Source organism: Epinephelus fuscoguttatus, linkage group LG21 (assembly GCF_011397635.1).
Source record: "Epinephelus fuscoguttatus linkage group LG21, E.fuscoguttatus.final_Chr_v1".
NCBI lineage: Eukaryota > Metazoa > Chordata > Actinopteri > Perciformes > Serranidae > Epinephelus > Epinephelus fuscoguttatus.
In genome coordinates this window covers 19,885,756-19,906,651 of record NC_064772.1, presented here as the reverse complement: position 1 = coordinate 19,906,651, position 20,896 = coordinate 19,885,756, and the positions used below count along the sequence as shown (strand labels likewise).

The window sequence follows — 20,896 nt, the reverse complement described above, 5'->3', positions numbered from 1 at the left end:
TGCTTCCGCTTAAGTGGTGTTATTGTCATTATCTGCATTGGTGCTCATTTATTGACACACTATCCCAAATTTTACAATTGGCGGGACAGTGAATCAGCTGTTGTTTCCTACTAAAAGATGAATGCAAGTACCACATAACACATAATTATGCTAAGTTACATATTAATTACCAAGGTCAATTATATTGTTAGTGTCTCTCACATTGCCCTTTGAAAAGGAAGCACTGCAAATTTAGCTACATGTTGATAGGAGCACCTGTGAAACTCTTGTTACTCCATACCAGATATCGAATAGTAATAGTATCCTCACTGCATTTTATGGCTTTACAAGTTGAAGCTGAGGTGAGTTAAGTTACCCTGTATTGCCATTATCTGTGTTATTTCTCATTTTATTAGTTTATCCAAATGAACTTTTACGGTGGATCAAGTTGATGGAGGAAGTGTTGTTCCCTGATAAAAGATGAGTTAAACCCAGCGCTATATCACAATCATAATGTGCTGGGTTAACTATTAATAAATGAGATAAGATATACTGCATGTTAAACCTGACACATCCATCTCCCACACTGCACTCTGAAGGAGAACATTGGTAGATTTAGCTGCACATCACTATGAGCACCTTCGGGCAGATCCTAAAGGAGGTCGGGGAGTTTGGTTTGTTTCAGAAACGGTTATTGGCTGCATTATGCATCTGCAGCGTGTTTTGTGGTTTCGATATAATTAGCCAGGTGTTTACAGGAATGAGCTTTCCACATCACTGTAACACTGACTGGATCTTGGAGCGTGGGCCAAACCTGACAGATGAAAGACAAAAAAATCTCACCATCCCAGTGAACAAGGATGGGAAGTATGAAAGCTGCAAAATGTTCACACCTGTGGATTTGGATTTGGAGACCATTGAAGCATATGGGATTAACACTACAACAGGATGTACAGATGGATGGGACTATGAGGCATCTGTAGGCGCTTCCAGCATTGTGACAGAGGTAGGCAAGCAACCACACCAGGGTCCCTACTAGACTCAAACCCATAGGGTCCAAATTGTTGCTCACATGGGTGCCTGGTTATGTTTTAAAGTGCTGTGTTCTATTAATAGTTTTACCTAAGAAAAAAAAGGAGTAGTAGTTTTAATGAAGTCATTTCCAGTGCCGCATGCCACTGCTAGAGTTAAAAGATGTGGCAAATAAACTCCAACTATCTGTGTCAGTAAACAAATGAACATCGGGCGTGAGAGTCCTGAGAGACAAAAGTCGCTTTATTTGTTGTAGATCTTAACAACAATTTTCTGAAAGAACAGAGCCGGCATGCCTTATTGCACAATGCAAATCATCATCAAATCTTGCCTTTTTAGCTTGTAAGTTGTAAGATTTGAGGTGGTGGTTGTTGTTTCCTGTAGCGTAGGGGATTTTGAAATGGTAACATGGAGACTGTGGAAGGACAGGGGAATGCCAGCCAAAATCAGTGCCCCAATGGCAGGCTCATAGCCACAGTCTACATTCAATGAGTCAGACTAACACAAGTGCAAATAAGACACTTTGGCACTGTGAGGAAAGGCTCAGCTCTGTTTGTCTGCCTCCTGCACTGCTCTGTGTTGTCAGTGTGCTCCAATCAGTTGATCATCTGCAAGCTCAGCAACGGGTTGCAACTGAAACAACTCAATGGGTGGTCCAAAAATGTATAAGTTATTGAAACTGTAAAATTATCATTGGTATAGGCTGCTTAAATACCTCAGATCACCTGATTGTGGGGACTGTATCATGATAAGTTTAATTTTTCAAAGAGAAAAATAGGGCAGCAACACCATAACTTTACTCCCCCTTCATTGCTTAGATGCCTATGGTTCTTCAGTTCCTTGTATTGAGACTGTAATTCCTTGCTATGGCCCTCCTCTCTTTCTTTGATTGATTAATTTCCTTTCTCCTCCTCTCACAGTCCTTTTCTCTTTTCAGTTTGATCTGGTTTGTGACAACAGTGGTTTTATTGAGGCCTCACAGTCAGTCTACATGGCAGGTTATCTGGTTGGAGCACTGGTATTTGGGGCAATTTCGGACAGGTGAGGATCAATAACACATGCACTTCCACCTTCTCTCCATTGTACACTCACTGGCCACTTTATTAGCTACACCTGTACAACTGCTCCAGTGAGCGGCAGTTCTCTCAACAAAAATGCCTTGTTGATGCCAGAGGTCAGAGGAGAATGGCCAGACTGGTTTAAGATGATAGAAAGGCAACAGTACCTCAAATAACCATTCGTCACAATCAAGGCAGAAAACCATCTCTGAATGAACAACACGTCGAACCTTGAAGCAGATGGGCTACAGCAGCAGAAGACCACAGGGTGCCGCTCCTGTCTGCTGAGAACAGGAAACCAAGGCTCCAGTTCACACAGGCTCACCAAAACTGGACAACAGAAGACTGGAAAACTTTGCCTGGTCTGATGAGTCTGGATTTCTGCTGCCACATTCAATTTCAATCAATCAATTTTATTTATAAAGCCCAATATCACAAATCACAATTTGCCTCACAGGGCTTTACAGCATACGACATCCCTCTGTCCTTATGACCCTCGCAGCGGATAAGGAAAAACTCCCCAAAAAAAACCCTTTAACGGGGGGAAAAAAAAAACGGTAGAAACCTCAGGAAGAGCAACTGAGGAGGGATCCCTCTTCCAGGACGGACAGACGTGCAATAGATGTCGTACAGAACATATCAGCATAACAAATTAACAGTAATCCGTATGACACAATGAGACAGAGAGAGAGAGAGAGAGAGAGAGATGCAGGTAATGACAGTAGCTTACAACAACATTATTGAAAGTAATAATATTATAGTTATAGTTCTGGCTACTGTGGTACAATATGTTGAAAGTATTAATATCTGGCAGTATACATGTGTGACAATAGTCATATGTGTATAATAACAGTAGAAGTATGACTAATGATGACAGCAGCAGCAGCAGGAGGCATCTGGCAGGACCACAGCAGCAGCACAACCGCACACGTCACGCTGTCCAGGCACCGCTGCGATATGAGTTAATCTGAGAGACAGTGGAGCACAAAGGCTCCGGAGAAGAAGCCGAGTTAGTGACATCTAGAATGGCCGAGTTAGCAAGATGCAGTAATAGAATACGAGAGAGAGAGAGAGAGAAGGAGAGAAGGTGCCCGGTGTATTATAGGGGGGTCCTCTGGCAGACTAGGCCTAAGTCAGCCTAACTAGGGGCTGGTACAGGGCAAGCCTGAGCCAGCCCTAACTATAAGCTTTATCAAAGAGGAAAGTCTTAAGTCTATTCAGATGGTAGGGTCAGAATTTGGTGTAAACAACATGAAAGCATGGATCCATCCTACCTTGTATCAACAGTTCAGGCTGGTGGTGGTGATGTAATGGTGTGGGGGATATTTTCTTGGCACACTTTGGGCCCCTTAGTACCAACTGAGCATGGTTTAAACACCACAGCCTACCTGAGTATTGTTGCTGACTGTGTCCATCCCTTTATGACCACAGTGTACCCATCTTCTGATGGCTACTTCCAGCAGGATAACGCACCATGTCACAAAGCTCAAATCATCTCAAACTGGTTTCTTGAACATGACAATGAGTTCACTGTACTCCAGTGGCCTCCACAGTCACCAGATCTCAATCCAATAGAGCACCTTTGGGATGTGGTGGAACAGGAGATTCTCATCATGGATGTGCAGCCAACAAATCTGCAGCAACTGCGCGATGCTATCATGTCCATATGGATCAAAATCTCTGAGGAATGTTTCCAGCACCTTGTTGAATCTATGACATGAAGAATTAAGGCAGTTCTGAAGGCCAAAGGGGTCCAGCCAAGTACTAGCAAGGTGTACTTAATAAAGTGGAGGTGAGTATATGTGATAGTTCTAATTCTTGCGAAGGCTTGGACATTACTTTCCACACTGAATGTTCATGGACAGCTGCAATCACGTGGACGCACATGCTGTTCTATTCATAGTTCAATTGAGGGTCCATGTCAGCTCCAAGTGGCAACCTCCAAGGCTGAAAAATGAAGCCAATATGAAAGAGCCAAAAACTGCACTTCATCAAATGACCACGTGAGGCTGGCTCCAAAACAAAGTAAATCCTAATAGACACCTATGTTACAATGCCCAACTTTACAGCAGAAATAAACATATTTACAGCCTGGTTCAAAAATGTTTTTTTTTTTTATTAAGGCCCAAAGTTATGCATATTTAAGGGTGGGGGGCCTGAGTGACAGGCTGTCTGTGAGGCGTCACTACAGGATGTCAGTCAGATACACCCCTCACTCCTCCACAGCTTTGTCCAAAGACAGTCACTTCTAGCTCCAAAGAACCAAGATGACAAAGGCCAAAATGCTGAGGAGCCATGCACTGGGGTTACCAGTGTGTTGGGCTAGCAACCAAGCTGCTGTAATTGACGAATTTGGGGTGAGAATGCGTTGCATCATCAACTTAAGGAAAGGTCTCCTCAGAGTCTAAATAAAAGACTGTGATATCAAGCCATTTTACATTTAAGAAAAGGTCAGTGAAAGACACCTTTGCAAGTGCAAAGAATTGTTGTGTCTTGACACCTAAAACAGACACCTACAGTAGATGCAAAAACAGTTAACTCTGTGGGCATCTACTCAAACTGTTCAGTGACAAGCAAACAGTTAATGATAAACAGTATATAGATTCACCTTGTGCCATTTAAAACAAAACAAATGCTCTTTCTCCTCTGTTTGCAGATATGGGCGACGCTGTGCAATCCTACTCGACCTCTTTGTCGTACTGTTGTTTGGTGTGAGTGCTGCTTTCTCAACAAACATCTACATTTACATGGTTTTCAAATTTTTCTGTGGGACTTCAGGAGGTGTCCTTATGATGAACATATCTGTGATGGGTAGGTACACCATTGGTATGTGAGTAAAGACCCTTAGAATGTGTGTAGAATTAGAAAGTAGAAGTACAGCAGTGGTTGTGGGGTAGGGGTGGGGGTTGCTGAAATGCTAAAATCACCTTGGTCCATCTGTCACAGAAACCTCGTCAAATTAAAGGTTATCACGAACCTGTTGCTCATCTGCATTGAGAGTATAGAACTGGCTGTCTTTCACTGAAATAAAATAACACAAATATGTGTATTATCATCTGGTTTACAGGGGTGGAGTGGACTGACCCATCAAAGGCTGCTCTTTGTGCAGTGGTCATGTTCATATTCTTTCCTGTTGGACTGCTTTTATTGTCTGGCATTGCATTTTTAATCCGCAACTGGAGGATCCTGCAGCTGGTACTCTTCAGTCCTATTGTCCTCCTCCTGGGAATGTTGTATTGGTGAGTAGCCTCTCAGAACGTAATAAAAACGGGGAGGTATTGATCATAACATCTAAATAATACCTTGTATTTTTGAACTTGTGTTCCACTAGCTTTCTTCCGGAGTCAGCTCGCTGGCTGATGACCCACGGCAGGAAGGAGGAGGCACAGAAGGAGCTCCGGAGGGCAGCCAGGGTTAACGGGAGGATGGTCCCAGAGCATTTGTTAGAAAAGGTGAGCTACATCAAACACACTTTGATTTCTGCCAAAATATAACAAACCTTCTTGTCATATGTGAACATTTTCTGAAATGTAACTTTTACTTGTTTAGCTGGAGATGGAGGGAACGTTGGAAAGAAGAAACATGTTGGACATCTTCCAAATATCGTATCTGAGAAAACGTACTTTAATTATGGGCTACAACTGGTGCGTCTTCTTTAATTAAGATTATTGGTAATGCCATTGTCTTTGTCAGTCGATCATTATACATGAGATAGTGTTTTGCGATGATATGCAATAGCTACAGTGTTAATAATTCACATTTGTCACAGTGATCCTGTTTATAAGTAGTAGGGTAACTGAACACATCTCTGATTCTCCACCTCTGGTATAGGTTCTCAACAAGTCTTCTGTACTATGGACTAAGCCTGAATGTTGGCAGTTTCGGCCTGAATATCTACCTCACGCAGTTCATCTTCGGTGCTGTGGAAATTCCTGCACACCTGAGCGTTTTGATTCTAATTCAGCATTTTGGAAGAAGAATAAGTCAATCATGCTTCCTGTTGTTTGGAGGTGCTGCTTGCCTCGCGGTCCTTGCTATCCCAAAGGGTATCTACAAGCCTCAGACATGTTGCTAACACTTTCTATGAAGACCACATGTATAATGCATTCTAAGGACATTCATTGTGCATTATAATGCATTTATAATGCTCTATGACTGCGCTCATAAACACACATGATGCTTCCTGATGCACTACATCAACAGTAATAAAAATTATAGATGTCTTATGGATACTCTTGACTAGTTATAAACTATAGATTGACTGATGGGGCTTTTAATGCATTATGAACACAGGTACTCTATACTATACACCTCATAAATAGGCTATATGCTGTAGCTGGCTGGCTAGCTAACCATTCATTTCAAACAAGGCTGCTTGTAAGCTAACGTTAGCTACTGGAATAATAGCAACAGCCCACAAGCTAACCATACATTTCAACTTAAGATTTCTTGCTTTAGTCATATAAGTGGTTACACAACGTAATTTTTGAAGCTAGCCGGCTTCAGCTGAAACATACAATTAGCTCGTACGCTACTAGCAAACATTCCAATAGCTAACTTTTGCTCATAAGTAGCCCCTGCAGTGGTTAGCTTGCTAGCTATAGCATATAGCATACGTCTTGGGGATTTCAGAGGCTGCTGCAATTTCTGTCCACTTCTTTCATTCCCCACTCTCACTCTACACCTTCGCTTTCTCCTCCTGCAGCCCTCAAAATCCCCTGTAAGTACGCTATAGCCAGCAAGCTAACCACCATAGAGGCTATTTGCAAACTAATGTAGGCGACTGGAAGGTTTGCTATTAGCTCAAGTCCTTACCTTATGTTTCAACTAAAGATTGCTAACTTAAAAAATCACATTATGCAACCACTTGTGGTTGTGTGTGAAGCTAGGAATCTTAAACTGAAATTCTGGGTTTGCTTGTAGGCTAATTGCAAACATAAAAGTAGCTAACGTTAGCTTACAATACAAGACTAATGGATTGATGGGGACAGTGGTTAGCTAGCTAGCTAAAGCATATAGCATACAGAGATTTCAGAGGCTGCAGCAATTTCTGTCCATTTTTTTTCTTTTTGAAGCTAATAATCTTGCAACTAGAGATCCTGCAAGATCCCCAGTCTTTGCAAAATCTTTTTCACCCAAAGCTCTCTGACTCATGACACACTGTCAAATTACTCTAGTATGCAATAGACATTAATCAGTTATGATGCATCATGGATTCTTTTAAATACATGAAAATGCATCACACGTAGCACCAGTAATGAAACGTTGTGTTGAAGCATGCATTATTATAGACATATCAATATGTACTTCATACTTACTTAAAGATACTCTTACTTTTTTTGCATTTCACACAGTAGCACTGAGAAAAAATTTGAACATCCACAACTCCCGCCTCCCTCCAAAGTCCCATCACCCTCTTCCTGCAACTCCACCTCCCTCCAAAGGCCTACTCCCCCCTCCTCCATTACGTCCTCATTAAGTCTATGATAGACATAGGCGTTGGCAAGGTAACGTTAGATACACGGAAGAGGAGCGTGAATGTAACATTACAACCAAGACAGTCAAATGCGGGTCCATGTCATTGGTCCGACATCCCATTAGTCCGACGGTCCGCGGTGCTGAACGGCTCCCGGCGGGTGTATTTCTGCCTTGATGGTGCGCTGCGACCGGCTCTGGGTCAGCTGGGAAAGGCTTCAGGCGAAGCAGGCTCACACCATGATCTTTTCCTAACCCTAAGCAAGTGGTATTTGTGCCTAAAACTAACCAGACCTTAACCACAAGGCGTCATGATGATTTTGGAATGGACTTCGGAACAATGGGTTTAATATGGTTGGAACAATGGGATGTCGGACCAATGGGCTGTCGGACCAATGGGCAGTTCCCGTCAAATGCAACCCCGGAGTTTTAAAAACTCAACGTGAGTCAGTAGCCATGTTTCCATCAGCCTGTTTAGATGCGCATCTAGATGTATCGCATCGGAAAATTATGATGGAAATGCCAAAATTCGAAAAACTAAAACTAAAACAAACTAAAATACGCTCACTTTAGCCGGGTTTTGGTTGATTCGAAAAAATGCTGATTTGCAAAATGGGGGATGGAAACAGTTATTTTTGAATTAAGTCTGATGTAGCGCACCTCTCTCCATCGTGATATCCACACTCCGGGTCGGGAAGGCAGTAATGCATTTACAACCTGGTTGCCAACCGCCAGAAAATGTAGAAGAAGAAGAAGAATGCGAGACTTGTTTTGTTTCCAGTTCTGCGGAAAACTTACGCGAGTTTGTAGTTTTCACCAAAGTCCGTATATTTAATGGAAACACACAGAAATTGTATTTCTTTTAATGCGCATTTCCCAATGATTCGAATCACTTTTATCTAAAAGGCTACCGTAGGCTAACTGTTAGCAACTGAATGCTGTGTTGTCATACAACGTTATAGCCTATGTTACATTAGAGGCAAACTAAAAAATACCTGTCCATGTTGTTACGCGAGCGATTACATCAGTCAGAGGCCTCCATGTGGGGACGACAGACAGGTTGCTCAGCCAATCATTGCATTCGGTCCAAATGCAATGATTGGTTGGAGTTTTCTTACAACCATATGAGAATGGTACAATTATGAGTTTTTATTTCTGGTGGAATTCACTTACATTTTAGTGTGCCATCAGCTTATTAATAGCATTTTAATCAAAACAAAGAAAAGCGTAAAATTTCCAAAAAGATAAGTGTCGCTTTAACACATACAATGATAGCTTATAACACTACATGGACTGTTACACTGTGAGTCCTTACTACAGGGTATTGTTGAGGTGTGTACAGGTGAGTAATTATATGTGTTCATAATGCATTGCAATCAGTCAACCTCTACTTCATAACTGGTCAAGAGTATCCCTAAGACACCTACAGTTCATTATGACTGTTGATGTAGTACACCAGCAAGCATCATGTGTGTTTATGAGTGCAGTCATAGAGCATTATAAAGGCATTGTAATTCACTATAAATGCCCTCATAGCGCATTAATGATGTGGTCTTCAAAAAAAAGTGTTACCGACATGTATTTATAATCTGAAAATATTTGTGATAAAGGTTTCAATTTATCTGACAGGTACAGCACATGCTTTTCTCATGCATTATTTACCCATCAGATCTTCCTGTGGTGGTAACAATCATAGCCGTAATGGGGAAATTTGCTGCTACTGCCTCTTTCAGCACAGCCTACGTTTACACTGCAGAGTTATACCCAACCATTTTAAGGTAATGCCACTTTTTCTGCTCCTCGTGTTTATTACACAAAAAATCTTGGTGACTCTTTGATCTGTTTGCATATTGATATCATTGTCTTATTTGCCTGATATTGCTCCTTCCTCCCCTGTGTCTAGCCCACATATTTGTCTGATATAGGTACACAAGTATTCTACTGGTATCTCATGTTTACATAATAATTAAAGATTAATCTATAAAGTTGCCAAAATCATCCTAATCAGTGTTTAATTCCTGATGAGTCCATTGTGCGTTCATTCAGGCAGAATGGTGTAGGTGTAAACTCCATGTGTGCTCGTATGGCGGGCATCCTCGCTCCACTGATCAGGCTCCTGGACGTCTACCATCACACCATCCCCATGCTGATATACGGCATCGTCCCCATTTCTGCTGCAGGTTTCTGTTTGCTACTGCCTGAAACCCTCAATGTTGAACTGCAGGACCACGCTGAACTCAAGTGAGCTGAGTATAAATGCTGGATTTGACATAAATCTACACATACAAAATATACCACCTGTACTTATTAATCATTATTTTTTCTTTTTTTAAATTTAGAAAACCAGCGGATGGACCTACTGCGAACAGTTACAGTGCTGAACAAATTATTGAAGAGAACAAACTTTAATTTGTACCGAAATTATAATCTTTTTTTTTCCCCCTCATGTACAATCAGATATATGAACTGTCTACCAACTACACAGATTATACTACAATTTTTGTTGTTTTTAATTATAGTTTGGGATGCAGAAATCAAACTAATCATAAGTGTCAAACATTATTTATTTGAATGTCATGATCTGTTAAAGATTCATTTTAGTGCATTTCATAGCTGGAAGTTTATTAGAAATTGATTTATTCTCTGTTGTATGAAAATGAAAATGGAAATGAAATTGTGATTCACTGAAATACACATGGGGATGGAGCATCTTTGTTCCATTATTAACGGTACTCCCAAAAAATGTCAGTGAACACGACACACGGCCTAACTGAGCAGCATATGTGTGCCATGGAACCTCTTAATTTTGTTGCCCATGTTAACAGTCACACAGCCCGTGTGAGCAGTGCGGCTGATCGAGCATGTTGCCTATTTTTCCTCGTGACACATGTGGCTGTTTAAAATGAATGTAAATGATGCTTATAATGAAATGGAAAACAGGGAGTGTGGTATGTTTTGTACAGTTTTGTAACATTACATATCAGTAACTAAAGGAAAACAATAAAATCTTTAAGGAATTTAAATGTTGTACATGTCATGTATTAATAATCACCAAAATGTTGGACACTGCCCCTCTGTCCATAGTTCCTAATGGCTGGCCTGATCTACTGTATATCATGGGATGTCAGTTAAAGTAAAACACATAACTTGCAGACGCAGCAGCTCAGGTTAAGCAAAGTTTACGGGTCATGATCATAACAGGTTTCGGCACCGTGCAGACAGTCACTACAGGCAAAAAGGTCCAAAAGGGCATGCTTGACTTTACGTTTATTGCTGTGTGTTTGAACCTACATGTGTGTAGCTGGTAATTTTGTGCATGCACATATGCTGCTGAACATGTGATCCTTTTTTTCCTGCACTGTAAAGCTCTTTGTATGAACAGGGTTGCAGTACAGCTGCTACATAAATGAAGCTAAATTTACCAAGGCTAAGTTATTATTATTTGTTTGTTGAAAGTTTTACCACTGGTGAAAAGTTTATATATAATAGATTTAAGAAACACCTAAAAATATTAACACCATAACTACTTTTATTACTAGTTTATTATTGTGATTTAGAAGAGACTACTTTATAAGAAAGCTTTATTTCACATTTTAATGCCTTGTCCTGATAATAGGCTGTATCTTAAAAGCCATTACCTCAGATAGAATTGCTAATTAATGCTTTTAAGAAATAAATAGCTGGTAAAAGACATAAATCAAGCTTATATAGTAATTATTAAATATTTACCTTGTGCTTGTGTAGTCAATCAGTTAGTGTAATTTATAAAGACATCATACTTTTTTTTTAGTTTTTCAGGAGAAATAGTGTGTTTATTATCCACTGTGTGGTAACAGGGATTCTTTAATGTCACCTGAATTAAAACTATTAAACATCGATTTTTTTTTTGGCTCTCTCCAGACTGTTTAAGATGTATATTGCTTCTACAGAAGTTTTAGAAAAATTGATAATTGAATTTTGGATTAAATTTTTGCATATGTGCATGTTTTAAAATCATTTGTTTAATTGATCTCAATCAGTGCTGTCAAGATTTAGCTTGAAACACATTTTGTTCTCTCACTTTTAACTGGGCCTCAATTTGTCTTTACCCCTGTTTTAGGCTCCATAACAGATATGTTAGTGATGATGGTCTCTGTGCATTTTATAACTACATAAGTGAAGTGATGTATTGTCATTTTCTGTGCTACTGCTTATTTCATTACTTTACCCATACTATCTTTTACAGCCAACTGTACTAAGATATAACAGCCATACATCCAGCGCTGTATGTAATGTGCTGGGTTAAATATTAATAAGTAAGATGGGGTATATTAGCCTGTGCATTGACTGATAGCACATGGAGCATGGCACAACCATTTCCCACACTGCACTCTCATGAGGAACCTCTATCAGTTTAGCTACATGTCAATATGAGCAGCTTCGGGCAGATCCTAAAGGAGGTCGGGGAGTTTGGTTTGTTTCAGAAACGGTTATTGGCTGCATTATGCATCCCCAGCATATTTGCTGCTTTTGATGTGATCGGTCAGGTGTTTGCAGGAGTGAGCTTTCCACATCACTGTAACACTGACTGGATCTTGGAGCGTGGGCCCAACCTGACAGATGAGAGACGAAGAAATCTCACCATCCCAGTGAACAAGGATGGGAAGTATGAAAGCTGTAAAATGTTCACACCTGTGGATTTGGATTTGGAAACTATTGAAGCATATGGGATTAACACTACAACTGGATGCACAGATGGATGGGACTATGAGACACCTGTAGGTGCTTCGAGCATAATGTCAGAGGTAAGCAAGCTAACAGCTAAGGGTCCCTAGTAGACTCAAGACTGTAATTCCTTGCCATGCCCCTGCTCTCTGTTTTTGATCCATGAAATAAGACAAAATAATAATATTTAGTTACAGTACTTAAATATTTTGGGGAGTATTTTTGCTTAACATAAGTTTTTAAATATCTGTCAACTTTTACTTTTACTCCACTACATATCTGAAGCACAATATATACTATTACTCTAACACATTTCTAAGCACCTTCATTACTTTGTTACTACAAAATAAAATCAGGTTTGGTGAATCAGTGGTCCTAGCTTGCAAATGAGGTCATAGGTTCATGACGTAAGGGTAAGTACAAACAAGTGCTTTCAAAGCAGCAGTTAATTTTCCATTTTAAGTCAAGACCAGGCTGCATGTTGGATTAGATGCTACATGCTAGCAGCTATGTGAGTAGAAATTCACTGGCCGATGAGGCTGACTGCATGATGCAGAAAATGGAGTCCCACAGCAGAGAGGGTGGGTAGTAATTCAGTGAGATACAGATTTGTGTGTCAGTGCTAGAGGTCAAAGGTTTTTTGAAATCCTTTAAGTTGGTTTATATTGTAAGAGAAAATAAACTTCGGAATTCTCAAAATTCTGATCGCTTGCTTTTGATTAACAGCACTTGTACTTTTACTTTAAATACTTAAGAACATTTAATATCACAAAATCACTTTTGATTCTGAAGTACAAAATATATCAGATACTTTGAGACTTTTACTCAAGTAATATTCTAATAGGTGACTTTAACTTCTACCAAAGTCATTTTCTGAGATAAGATATCTGTACTTTTCTCAGGTGACACTTTCATGAACTTTGATGTTGGTCCACCACTGTCCTTTCTCCTCTTTTCAAAATCCTTTTGTCTTTTCAGTTTGATCTGGTTTGTGACAAGAACGGTATGATCGAGGCCTCACAGTCCATCTACATGGCAGGTTTTCTGTTTGGAGCGCTGACGTTTGGGGCAATTTCTGACAGGTGAGGACCGATAACATATACACTTCAACCTCCAACGTAAGTAATAGTTGTCATTCTTTGTATGACTGAAGGGGATTTTGATTTCACAGCAGCTGTCACCTTGATAATTATAATTTGTGTTAAGTACAAGACTTGTGGGTGTCACCCAACCCGTTGTCATTCCCAGCTTGTCAAATACAATGAACTTGGTCAGTGGCCCTCGGCATCACATAGATGCACAAGACACTCTCAAGTGTTTGTATGAGACACCCCGGCTTTCGGTTAACCCCAATGTAAACCCATTGTTAGCAATATTAGGTGCTCAGAGCGACTGACTTAGTATGAAAAGCTAGAAACAAAACATACAAACAAACACAGGACTTTAGCCCAGGAGGTTCCATGTGAAACAACACATTTTCACTCCAACCTCGTCACATGTTGATGTGCTTGGTCATGGACTTTCCACGTCCACATACGATGTGCAAGGTACCCTGGGTGCGTTGGTTGTTGATGTTGTGGGAGGCTGTGTCAAGTTCTGCCTGTTACATGCATTGTCTACCTTTTCACAGGAAATTTACCGTTTGCACTACGTCGCTACAACACCATGGAGTGACCATTTTTTCCCTAAATGCATGTGATAAGGTTTAGGCAACAAAAATTCTTGGTTAGGTTTTGTAAAGAAGAACAGGTTTTGGCTTTAGAATCTTACGGGATGCGACATTTCGTCCCCATCCTGCCGTGTTTCCCCCCTGATGCTGCCAAGCACTGTTAAAATATAATGGCAACTGGCTGCATATCAGGCAAAAGTTAATGGATGCCTTTTTTGGTTGGTTTCTGATGCCGCAGGTCACTGCCCAAGCACCGAATTTCAAAGATTTTGGAGTGAGACTGCGCTTTGTGAAACCAAAAGTCAACATTATTACCTAAACCATAATCTTCAGTGTCTCCAGGTCTAAGGGCATGGTTCTCTGCTGGGAAAAAAGTGGACTGCCCCCTTGGAGTTGAGAGTAAGCTACTGCCCCAAGTGAAGGAGTTCTAGTATCTCGGTGTCCTGTGTACAATGGAGGGTATAATTGAGCGCAAGATGGACAGGCAGTTTGGTGCAGCGTCAGCATTGATGCAGGTGTTTCGCCAGACTGATGTGGTGAAGGGGGAGCTGAGCTGGAAGACAAGGCTCGCAATTTATCGGTCCATCTATGTTCCCACCCTCACCTGTGGTCATGAGATTTGGGTAGTGACCAAAAGAATTAGATAGCAGGTACACACGGCCAAAATGAGTTTCCTCTGTAGGATGGCAGCCTTAGAGATAGACTAAGGAGCTCAGAGTGGAGCCGCTGCTTCTTCACATTGCAAGGGGCCAGTTGAGGTGGTTTGGGCATCTGATCTCCCAGACCAGGCTCCGCCTGGGCAATGCCTGTAAGAGGTTTTCTGGGTGTGTCCAACAGGTGGGAGACCCTCGGGTAGAGCCAGAACATGCTAGAGGGATTATATGTGTCTCATCTGGCCTAAAAACACCTTAAAAACATTGCTGCAAAGAGGGACGTCTGGACTACCTTGCTAAGCCAACTGCCCCCATGACTAGGCCTGGATAAGCAGGGTCATTTGATATTTGACTATTCTAGGTAGCAAAGGGCTAGTTCACTGCACAAGCACAACAGCAGCGCAGGAGGAGCTGTAATAATTCTCATCAAATGATAAATGACTGTGGATGAATAACACTGAATTACAGTCTACCTGTAAAACTATCTAGTTACATCATGTAACTAGATCGTTGGAATGTCACCTCACCTCATTTATAGTATCTTGCTTTACATTGATTGCATTAAATTCTGCCTGCCGGTTTTCTGACATTCCTGAAACACCCTACCCAAGAACCACTGTGTCTAGCATTTACTTCACCATCCACCCACATATTGACACACAACCAATGCCTGTTATCAGAGGAGCAAGCTGATCATTCTCTTGGCGTCATAATATCTTTTCCACAAGGAGGTGAAGTTAATTTTAAGTATACACCTCTGACGTCATGTTAAGTATACACCTCTGAGGTCGGTGACCTTAGTGGTTGGTACGGCTGTGGTCATGTGTTTCCTGTGTTGAAGTGGCCAGGTGGTCCGTTGTGCTACAGTGCATTCTGGTAGTTGTGGGTTTTCTACCACTCAGGTGAAAGCAAATGCTACAGCCAGTTTCCTCTGTTTTCTCAGGTGGTATAGCACCAATTTCAAAAGTATTTACATCTTTTTACTGCATAGACAGCATAGTTTCATGAAAAGCTGTGTTTTCAGTAATGAAATACTTCTTTAAGGGATCATCTACCCAATAATCTATCTCCTTCTATGATAAGCAAACAGTGAAAGATAAATAGTATTTAGATTCACCTTGTATCCTTTAAAACAAAACAAAACAAATACTCTTCTCTGTTTGTAGGTTCGGGCGACGCTTTGCAATCCTCCTCTGCCTCTTTGTCCTACTATTGTCTGGTGTGGGTGCTGCTTTCTCACCAAACATCTATGTTTACATGGTCTTAAAATTTTTCTGTGGGAGTTCAGGAGGTGTCATTATAATGAACACATCTGTGATGGGTAAGTACCCTGTTCATCTGTGACTAAGGACACTCACTGAATGAAATAGAAATGCTAAAATCAGAGCTAATGAGAGATGATAGTGGTGGGGGAGTTGACATGGATGCCCAACATCGGGATCATCAGAGACACCTGTAGTTCATCTGCATATAAAGTAAACCTGGAAGATTTGAATCATGTCTTTCACCTCTTCATCTTTTATATCAGTAGCTTCAATTCCACATTGCATGACTGTGACACTGAGCAGGCAACCGCTAATCATACATTTGTAAAAAATATATAAATATTCATATCAGTGCGAGGCTATTAACTCAACACTGTTGTTACCACTGAAATAAAATAATGTGTGATCATCATCTGTTTTATAGGAGTGGAGTGGACTCACTCATCTAAGTCTGCTCTTTGCACAATGTCCATCATTTTTTTCTTTCCTATTGGACTGATGCTGTTGTCTGGCATTGCCTATTTAACCCCCAACTGGAGGATCCTGCAGCTGGTGCTCTTTAGTCCTATTCTCCTCCTCCTAGGATTCTTGTACTGGTGAGCAGCCTCTCAGAGTGCAATACTTCGACAAATTCATAAAGTGCGTCAAGCACAAAACAAAGAGGTTTTAATTCTAAAGCCCAGTTTAGACCAAAGTTTTTCAACGAGACAAGTTGAAACATGCATCTACCTGCAACGTTCTGTTCTGAAAAGTTCTAAAAATCTGCTGGTTCACACCAATGCAACTAGATAAGACGGTGTATCATCTCTATGCAACAACTCTCTGTACTTCTGCTCTGCTTTCCAGCTTTTCAGGCTTATTTTGTGGCCGTCAGGTTAGCTCTTAACCTGATGGAGAATTGGGACACCATCCCCTCACGTGAACGTGCAAAACCAAGGGGAAGGGCCAAGACAAGGGCAAAGGGGAAGAAATGGAATTGGTCCTAGGTCTGTAAGGGCTTACGGCTTGAGTCAACAAGTCTGTAAGGGATCCATTTGGGATTGGGGGACTGGCTACAGTTGCATTTGTAGTAGTGATGAAATGGTGAAAAACAGAAACAAAACGGGCATCAGATGGACTGTAAGAAGTGCCAATAAGTTAATAAATAAATAAGTCAATAATAAGCTGAGCTCAGACCGCTGCAACTTTTCTCTCCAACATTCCAAAATGGTTTTGTCTCATCGTGAATCGTTGGTCTGAACTGGGCTTAACATCACAGTCATGGTTTGTCATTTTGAACTTGTGTTCCATCAGGTTTCTCCCAGAGTCAGCTCGCTGGCTGATGACCCATGGCAGGAAGGTGGAGGCACCAAAGGAGCTCCAGAGGGCAGCCAGGGTTAACGGGAGGATGGTCCCAGAACATCTGCTGGACAAGGTGAGCTGCATCATCACACTTTGACTTCTGCCAAAATATAACAAACCTTTTTGTCATATGTAAACATTTTCAAAAACTGAACTCTTACTTTTTTTTTAGCTTGAAATGGAGGGAACAGTGGAGAGAAGAAACATGTCGGACATCTTCGAATATCGTATTTGAGAAAACGCGTATTTCATAATGGGCTACAACTGGTACGTCTTCTTTAATTAGGATTATTGTTCATGCCACTGTCTTTGACAGTCTGGCGATCATTATACAGATACATCAGTCATGTTTAGCAATGATATGCAATAGTTACAGGTTTAATAGCACACATTTGTCACAATGATGCTGTTTAACTGAACGTATTTCTGACTCTCCAACACTAGGTTCTCAATAAGTCTTCTGTATTATGGACTGAGCCTGAATGTTGGCAGTTTCGGCCTGAATATCTACCTCACGCAGTTCATCTTTGGTGTTGTCGAAGTACCGGCAAACCTGAGTGTTTTGACCCTAGTTCAACATCTTGGAAGGAGAAAATGTCAAGTAGGCTACCTGTTCTTTGGGGGTGCTGCATGCCTCCTGGTCCTTGCTATCCCAAATGGTATCTTCGAAACCTCAGATATGTTCTCATGATCTGAAAACATTTGTTATAAAGGTGTGAATTTTTCAGTGTTTATCTGACAGGTACGGTGTATGGTTTTATAACATATTATTTACCCATCAGATCTTCCTGTGGTGGTAACAATCATAGCCGTAATGGGGAAATTTGCTGCTACTGCCTCTTTCAGCACAGCCTACGTTTACACTGCAGAGTTATACCCAACCATTTTAAGGTAATGCCACTTTTTCTGCTCCTTGTGATGATTACATCAAAAAATAGTAACACTGATATCTGTCTAAATACTGAAATACATTTGGTTTTCCATTAAATTACATTTATTGTGATAAATGTGTAATTATACCACAAACAGCAACGCTAGACTGCATTTCCAATACTTAGTGATGTTCTTAGTATCTTAAAAGAGGGTGAACAAGAGACTGCTTTTTTAATATTGTGTAACTACACTGTAAATACTAAACACTGGACACTATATTAACAACAATGAATACTCCATATTTAAAAACCTACACTTGAATTTCCCCAATCTCCTTTTTACGCAGTAATGATATCACTTTGGTCCCTAATTAAGGGATAACTTTGGCATTTTTCAAGCTGGAGCCTATTTCCCCATGTAGATTGATCAAAGAGGCTGATGTGAATGAGGATGAATGATGGAATGCAGTCCAGGTTAAGAAGGTGCCAAAGTTATCCTTTAATATTCAGGAATTTAAAAGATATTGTTAGTTAAACGTTATTACTGCCTTTTTCTTCTAGTCTGTTGTCTTCTTCCCCCTGTACATATCTGTGTTTGTGTAGGTACCCACTATGTATTTTCTTGATATTTCATCTATAGTTACTAAAATCATCCCAATCAGTGTTTGATTCCTGACGAGTCCATTGTGAATTCTTTCAGGCAGAATGGTGTAGGTGTAAACTCCATGTGTGCTCGTGTGGCGGGCATCCTCGCTCCACTGATCAGGCTCCTGGGCGTCTACCATCACACCATCCCCATGCTGATATACGGCATCGTCCCCATTGCTGCTGCAGGTTTCTCTTTACTACTGCCTGAAACCCTCAATGTTGAACTGCAGGACCACGCTGAGCTCAAGTGAGTTATGCTGGATTTGAAAATATATACATATATCTTCAAATTACATTAACTATTTTAAGTTTATTCTATGTGTTAATAATCCTTTTTTCTTTTATTAATTTTAGGAAACCAGGTATTGGACCTGCTGCGAACAGATACAGTGCTACTCAAATTACCGAAGGACACAAGCTTTAATCTGTACTGAAATCATTTAATATTGTAATCGTTTATTTTTCCTTATTTATAATCAGTCTGTCAGAACTGTCAACTACAATTTGTTGTTGTTTCAATTAACTGATTTCTAATTGATTTATTTAACAGGGATTTATCAGTGTGCAGTCACCTACATTTAAAGCTTCACATAAATATCTCTCTGTTTGTAAGTTATTAAATAAAGTTTTTTGTTGGTTATCTACAGTCTGTTAGATTTATTTTGCCTGTACAGAAGATTTTGATGTTTTCATAATTTGACTTTGTTTATATTTAAAATTCTGCATATGTGTAGTTGTTATAAAATCATTTGTTGTATCATCTGATCTCAGTCATTGGTGTCAAGATTAAACTTGAAGCATATTTTGCTCTTGGACTTTTAAGTGTGCCTCACCTTTTGTTTTCCCATTATAGACTCTATTCCAGATGTCTGGTAGTTATAGTGGTCTGATTGCATTTTATGGCTACAAATGTTATGTAGAGTTACATATATTATCGTTATCTATGTTATTGCCACTTTTATTATTTTATACAGACCAGCTTTTACAGTCGTAAAAATACATCTCGTATTATTGTGCTTCTTGGGTGATCAGATCACAAGTGGACAGCTCTAAGTACAGATGGGAATGCACCCAGTGTGTCCTCAATGCATCTTGAGTTCAATCACTCAGACCATAATGGAAGGTGCTCTGGGTCGTATATTGCAACATTCTTTCAGTGTGTATGCTCATGTGTCCTGGGCCACATAGAAGGACTGCCTACTCAGCTGATGTCCTAGCTTATCCAACTCACAATGTCTGTTGCTGCCATTATGCAGGTTAGAATCAGCACTGGAAGACTGTATCCAGAGCCATTCACCTGGGATAGTGAACGGTCAGTTAAATGTTAGCACGAGCTAACACAGCAGCAACTGTGAAGTGGTCACAACAAACTCACAATGAAACCAAAACAGCTAAAATTGTTAATACCCATGAGGTAACATTAGCTGTGTTAATGAAGATTCATCTAGGTCATGGTCATTGTAAGTGCTATATTGTAGGCAACTGTACTTGCTTGAGTTTCTTTGAAACGTTTCACCTCTTATCAAAGACACTTCTTCAGTTGTGACTGGTGCAGAGTTGCAGGCTTTAAACTCTGTGTGTGTGTGTGTGAACCCTTGCAGAGTTGTTGAGGTCACATGTGAGCTCTTGAGTTTCAAAGTCGTTAGGGTCACATCTGAAGTCGTTGACACACCTGACCATCGTGTGTGTCATTAGGGTCAGGTGTCAAAGGGTGTTAAGCCGTTTGGGGAGAGATCTCAAGACTGAACTGTAAGTGGTGTCACAGGCCACCTTTTCTTTTGTACCATCTGTTTTCCCTGGCCCCACTCCTTTAGCTGTAAATGGACCACTGGGTGTTGACCTGAGGAGCTGGCTCTCCTGTGCTGTGCCATGTACCTACAGGGTGGATGTTTTGTTTGCCCAATGTAGACATTTGAGCATTTCTAGCAGCACTGAACTGAGAAACTCAGAGCTCACATGTGACCTCAGCGACTCTGTATGCCTTCACACCCACACACAGGGTTAAAGCCTGTGAAATCACCACCAGTCCGTTAAAGCGGAAGAAGCCTCTTGGGTGAGAGGTGAAACGTCTTCAAGAAACTCAAGCAAGTCCAGCTGCTCAAGATACAGCACTTAAGATTAGCCGTGTTAAGGCTAAGGCTTTGTGGCTCTGACAAAAAAAAAAAAAAAAAAAATCACATGAAAATCAACATTTTTTTAT

The 20,896-nt window shown here is 40.6% G+C and overlaps 1 protein-coding gene and 1 pseudogene across 1 annotated transcript; both read left to right on the top strand.

Annotated features, from left to right (window-relative positions):
• The first annotated feature begins 610 nt into the window (after positions 1 to 610).
• Positions 611 to 10,555, top strand: LOC125881519 (solute carrier family 22 member 13-like). The gene is made up of 10 exons (XM_049564628.1): positions 611 to 985; positions 1,949 to 2,052; positions 4,726 to 4,880; positions 5,137 to 5,308; positions 5,401 to 5,521; positions 5,619 to 5,713; positions 5,901 to 6,115; positions 9,214 to 9,322; positions 9,591 to 9,785; positions 9,884 to 10,555. The coding sequence occupies exons 1-10, from the start codon at positions 611 to 613 to the stop codon at positions 9,951 to 9,953; spliced, it is 1,611 nt and encodes a 536-aa protein (XP_049420585.1). The 3' UTR covers positions 9,954 to 10,555.
• A 1,398-nt stretch (positions 10,556 to 11,953) lies between these two features.
• LOC125881523 (solute carrier family 22 member 13-like) lies at positions 11,954 to 18,947 on the top strand (annotated as a pseudogene).
• Positions 18,948 to 20,896: the final 1,949 nt, after the last annotated feature.

Coding starts and splice junctions, on each gene's coding strand:
- LOC125881519 (XM_049564628.1), top strand. CDS start 611: ATGAGCACCTTCGGGCAGATCCTAAAGGAGGTCGGGGAGTTTGGTTTG. Junction 986..1,948: donor CTTCCAGCATTGTGACAGAG/GTAGGCAAGCAA, acceptor TTCTCTTTTCAG/TTTGATCTGGTTTGTGACAA. Junction 6,116..9,213: donor GGTCCTTGCTATCCCAAAGG/GTATCTACAAGC, acceptor TTTACCCATCAG/ATCTTCCTGTGGTGGTAACA.